The 5,598-nt window shown below is 35.5% G+C and overlaps 1 protein-coding gene across 3 annotated transcripts; it reads left to right on the top strand.

The window, feature by feature from the left end:
• Positions 1–729: 729 nt before the first annotated feature.
• LOC105124764 (nicotinate-nucleotide pyrophosphorylase [carboxylating], chloroplastic) lies at positions 730–5,598 on the top strand. Of its 3 annotated transcripts, XM_011024883.1 has the most exons (11): positions 730–865; positions 1,122–1,247; positions 1,404–1,546; positions 1,789–1,922; positions 2,002–2,065; positions 2,156–2,238; positions 2,929–3,012; positions 3,107–3,259; positions 3,397–3,573; positions 4,920–4,987; positions 5,218–5,598. In XM_011024883.1, exons 2-11 carry the CDS (start codon positions 1,189–1,191, stop codon positions 5,312–5,314), a joined length of 1,062 nt encoding a protein of 353 aa, XP_011023185.1. In that variant the 5' UTR covers positions 730–865; positions 1,122–1,188; the 3' UTR covers positions 5,315–5,598. The 3 variants fall into 3 exon arrangements, with proteins under 3 accessions (XP_011023185.1, XP_011023193.1, XP_011023200.1); XM_011024891.1 differs by lacking the exon at positions 1,122–1,247; XM_011024898.1 differs by lacking the exons at positions 1,122–1,247; positions 1,404–1,546.

Below are 5,598 nucleotides of genomic sequence, written 5' to 3'. Positions count from 1 at the left end.
TGTTCACGTGAACAGTGCAATTCACTCTGAACAGTGCAGTAAATTGAATTCACTGTGAACAGTGTGCAGACCGGAACAGTGCAATTAACGTGTATAGTGAATGAAAAGCAGCATTTATTTGCTTTTTATTAACTGCGTTTTAAACGTTAAAATTACGTAGAATCTATGCATAATAAATTAATTTTTTTTTATCAAACTACTGCAAACTATATTTTAATTAAAATACAGCCGCAACCACGTAAACAAACAGCAACTAAGTTCAAGTTTTGACATAGATATGATGTGAGTTTCTTCAAATACAATAGAATGTGAGGGATGCAATACTACTCACCGTGTGTATAGTCAGGAACGGAAGCAGGATTTGTAAACAAGGAGGGCCAAAATGTATACTTTTATTGTTGGGTGGGCATTTCATAACAAAAATTCTATGAGCTCGGAGGTGATTTAAGAAAAATAAATAAATAAACTTTGGGCCACCGGGACAGGGCCACCCACAATCTATTTTTATGTAAAAAGGTGACGAAATTCAGAACACGCAGGTTAATGAAAGTGGAAAAAGGACATGCTTTTTACAATAAAGTTCCGAGCAAGTTTAGAAAGTACAGCCCAACAACTTTAAGCTAAGTTTGAACTGGGCTAGAGCTTTAACTCTCTACTGGACTTGTAAACAACAATTAAAAAGAATTCAGAAATGGAGATAAATATAAAAATCTTTCCTTTAATAATAAATAAGAAGGCGAAAGTGGAGGCTGCTTCTCCGATTTGTTCATTTTCAGGTACTTGGTATATCTGGCGTTAGGAAACCCCCTCCTCTCGGACTCGGACAGGCTTTCAATCTCTCGCTACTGAACTAGTTGCTGCAAACGTGAGCTTATTATTTGTTCTTCTTTCTTTCTGTTTTATTCGTGCACGATTCTTTGTGTTTTCTTTCAAAAAGATAAAAACTTTTTTTTATTCTTCTTTACTTTATTAATCACCCTTTGGCCTTCTAATTAGAATCTACCAATTCAATTTTTGGGTTTACATGGATTTTTAATGTAATACACTAATTGTTCTCTTAGAGATGAATCTTGCTTCTTAACCCCCATTTTGTTGATGTATGCATGGGTGATGCTGTATAGGTGGAGGGTTGATGTGCATTTTTTAGTAGCGCACACACTTTGAAGAACTCAAGAAAAATATACAATTATGTCTCGGATCATTTTTAGTTCTCCACCAACGCTACCTCAATTATATTCAACTTCAAGGTCTTTTTTCTTTTTTTCTTTTTTTTTTCTTTTTTTTTTTTTGGGGGGGGGGAGCTCTTTTATTAGGAAGAAAATTACATTTTTGTTTTTTTTTTTTAATTTTGGTGGTTTTAGACTTTGTTTTTATTATGTTTTAAGTAGTTTGAATTGTTGCAGGCGGGTTGTTAAAATGTCTGTGGCTCAAACCATAAATCCTGGTGTATCTTTCCGGTCGATGGTAGTAAAACCTCCTTCACATCCTACATATGATATGAAGGGTGTTATTAAGCTGGCACTCGCTGAAGATGCTGGGGATCGAGGTTTTCAATACATCTCTTCTTGAATTTTCATTCTTTTCTAAGTCTATCCTTGTTCTTTTCACAGACAAAATCTGAATGATTTCAATGTTGTGTATTCTAGAATGTCTCTAGTGCATATTTGAATCGTCATTTCATTCGTTCTGATCTCCGTAGTTTTTACATGCATGTTAAGTTGTTGAAAAATCGATCTTCAACTCCTTGTATAAAGATATTTCTAAAGTAATATTTGTGGTTTAATGCAGGAGATGTGACTTGTTTGGCAACAATTCCTTTTGATATGGAAGTGGAAGCCCATTTCTTGGCAAAGGAAGACGGCATCGTTGCTGGGATTTCACTTGCAGAGATGATATTTCATGAGGTTGATCCCTCTCTAAAGGTATTGATGCACTCGCTTTTGTTTCTTTTATTGGTGTGGTTTGCACCCTTGATCATTCTTGACACAGACCTTATATTAGGTAGAGTGGTCTCAGAAGGATGGAGATTATGTTCAGAAAGGACTGCAGTTTGGAAAAGTATCTGGTAAACTAGTTGAAGTTAAGAAAAAGTCCTTCGTGGTTTTTAAGTATTCATTGACAGGTAATTATCACATCTTTATTTCTTTAAATGCAGGACAAGCACACAATATTGTTGTTGCTGAAAGAGTGGTGCTAAATTTTATGCAGCGGATGAGCGGAATAGCAACTCTGACTAAGGTTTCTTTTTTCCTAGAATTGGGAAATAGAGTCAAGTAATATGGTGTTGATACTTGCATCGTCATTTTTAATTTCACAAGGATCTGTGGCCATATTGTAGCACATAACAAGAGATGGAAATGACTAAAATGTTTTGCATTCTGTTTAAATCCATATGTTATGGGTTGGAAGTACAATAGGACAGTGGTGATTCATGCAAGTGCTCCAAAAAATTAAAAAAACGATTTTGTTGTGAGAATCACTCCATTCATGCTGTCACTACTGCATGTTTCAAACTGTTGGTTATATTTTGTTAACATCACCACCATGCTTTTTTGCACAGATGTATGAATAGAACATCTGAACATGGTTGGTAATATTTTGTGATGGATATCAATGTACATTGAATGAAGTGTTTTTGGTCCCATGGTCGGTTTATGGAACAGGGGTAACTAGTCCCCTTTCCCTTAATCCTTCTCTTTGAATTGTAAGTTGGGATTTGATCCTAGATCTTCTGAGACTGACAGTGGATTTACCAAGCGCCACAAGTGAATAAGTTACAATTCTTTTAACCAGTATATCTTATATGGAATCCAATGTGGGTTTTGCATAGGCAGTTAACTGAATTTCAATCATGCACACCTGGAAAACTGGTTTTATTATGTTTTTCGCCATGTGCAAAAGAGCTTATATTGTTTATGTGTCCTGCAGACAATGGCTGATGCAGCACACCCAGCTTGCATTTTAGAGACACGAAAAACGGCTCCAGGTTTACGTTTGGTTGATAAGTGGGCGGTGTGGTTCACTTCCTTTCTTGTGCTCTATAGTGATAACCTTTCCATTGACCATGTATAATTTTTTCTTGACTTGTCACATTCTCTTGTTTTAGGTTCTAATTGGTGGAGGGCGAAATCACAGAATGGGTTTGTTTGATATGGTTATGATAAAAGATAATCATATATCAATAGCTGGAGGTATCATAAATGCCATCAAATCTGTTGATCAGTATTTAGAGCAACAAAACCTTCAAATGGAGGTTGAGGTAGTTTTTTCACATTTTGAAGTCTTCTTACAGATTCTAAAGTATTGGTATGGTTTGGTAGTCGGGTGGAAATATCTGCTAAATTGTCTGTGTTTGTTGCTGAATCTTGTCAGTCTTGATTTTTCTTCTTCCAAAAGGTTGAAACCAGGACTCTTGAGGAAGTAGATGAGGTGCTACGTTATACATCTCAAACAAAGTCATCCTTGACCCGGATAATGCTAGATAATATGGTTATACCACTACCAAATGGGGATGTTGATGTATCTATGCTTAAAGATGCTGTGGAAATGATCAACGGGAGATTTGAGACTGAGGTAGCTCTTATAATCAGCTGTACTTTATTTTCCTTCTCAATTTGTGTTATTTCAGTTTACCAATCTGGTATATCAATCATATCTACAAATCATTTGTACTTTCCTGGTACTTATTTGTATCCTGATAATGTCCCTATTGTTTCATGGGACACTTCTATAAATTTGACAGTTGAGGATACAGCTCTTCTATCTTTGTTCAATGGTCATGTAGAAAGCTATGCAAAAACTTGCCATCATATATATGAAAGATACATATGTGATGGAGAATGAAGGCAACAATGGAAATTGGTTTTTATTATTTAGGAGTTTTAATATATTGTATGATTATTCTAGACTTTATTACTTGGGAATGTTAGTGTTTATTATTTGGAAGTTAAATTAGGATTTTAGCATTCTTATGAATTAAGACTTATTAGGTTTTTCTATTTTGTCTGGTTTGGTAGGTGGAAATAAGAACCTAGGCATTAGTTATGAGATTGTTGAATAAATAAACTAGAGTTTTCTTCAAGATTGATTTTGTGTCTCTTGCATTGCTTTCTCCAAAATCAAGTCTCTCTTTTTGATGATTTTGTTCTTCTATCCTACTTCAATTCTCATGTATTGTTGATTTTCTTCGTCTTGTCTTGCATTGCTGATTTTCTTCATCTTGTCTTGCATCATAGTATCTTTTGTAATAATCATTTTGCTTTGGATGGGTCCCATGAATGATCAATCATGCTATATTTATATAATTAGACATCATAAATTAAAAGTGCTCGTATATATAGCCAGTGTCCTAATCACCTGAATTTCACGAACTGCTATCCTTGAGTCCTTGCTTGTGTGAAATAATACTCCTGTCCTGTAACTGAAACATAGTTTATCGAGGTGATGTCCCCTGTAGGAATGTGCTTTCTCTGCTTACTTTCTGAGACTGGAAAGTATTAATAGAATATAGTGGTTGCATATGAATCAAAATACAGATACCTTTTCATTCCCGTTTTGCATTTTTTTTTAAATGAAATAGCGCTATAAAGCAACGTGAAACTTGCCATCTGAAATGTTCTGTAAGAGCAGCCGTCATGTCTAGAAGACCGCTTGAGTTTCTTTTCCTATTCTTATCAGAGCCTTTGCCTAGCAGTTGAGGATCTTTTTCATGAGCTTGCGATGCAAAGTCTCTTCTTTATCCTGCCATATCAAATCTATTTAACAGCATATTACCATGTCATCTTCAACGTGTTTTTGTGTTGCCAAGTGCTTATTTATCTATTCTTGAGCATATGTTAAGTGTATGAATTTTATGTTTAGATGGGATATGGAGCTTATTTTGCATTCTTGTTGACGGTGAAACTGTTTCATGGTAACAGGCATCGGGCAATGTTACTCTTGAAACTGTGCACAAAATTGGACAGACTGGGGTAACCTACATTTCCAGGTAATTTTTCAATCTAACTACGTAAGTATCTTTCTCTCCCTCGTCTAAAGTTTTGTTTTTTGATTCAAACACGACAAGGTGGGATCTTACTGGGATGCTGCTTCACTTTATCCGAATAAGTAGTTGCTATTGATCGGCATTTGTATAGATAAAAGAAGGAATCACCTACTATATGCAGGATTAGCTGCTTGGTAGAAAAATTGTTTGATTTGGCCCCTTGAATTTTGCAGTGGTGCGCTGACACATTCCGTAAAAGCTCTTGACATCTCCCTCAAAATTGATACGGAGTTGGCACTTCAAGTTGGAAGGCGCACAAAACGAGCATGATTTTCTTTGCAATTATTCCACACTGGTAAATTTGGTTTCATCCATGATACAAAAGGAATAAGCCCCGCTCCCTAAGGCGTTGTGGAAGAACCTCGTTTCATGGACATTATCATGCTACAGTAGGGTTTTTTTTTTGTGGTAAATGTACTATACATTTTCAGATATTCTGTTAAATATTCAAATATTCAAAAAATAAAAGGATGCATGGGGTCTTGCTGTTCTTCCATTGTTGTACTATACACTCAACCACTCTAGAGAATTGAAATTTGAAGCTACATTTTCTT

The sequence above is a fragment of the Populus euphratica genome, unplaced genomic scaffold, assembly GCF_000495115.2.
Source record: "Populus euphratica unplaced genomic scaffold, PopEup_1.0 scaffold1.1, whole genome shotgun sequence".
In the NCBI taxonomy this organism is placed as follows: Eukaryota; Viridiplantae; Streptophyta; class Magnoliopsida; order Malpighiales; family Salicaceae; genus Populus; species Populus euphratica.
The sequence above is the reverse complement of the archived record's forward strand: the minus strand, read 5'-3'. Positions and strand labels throughout refer to the sequence as shown.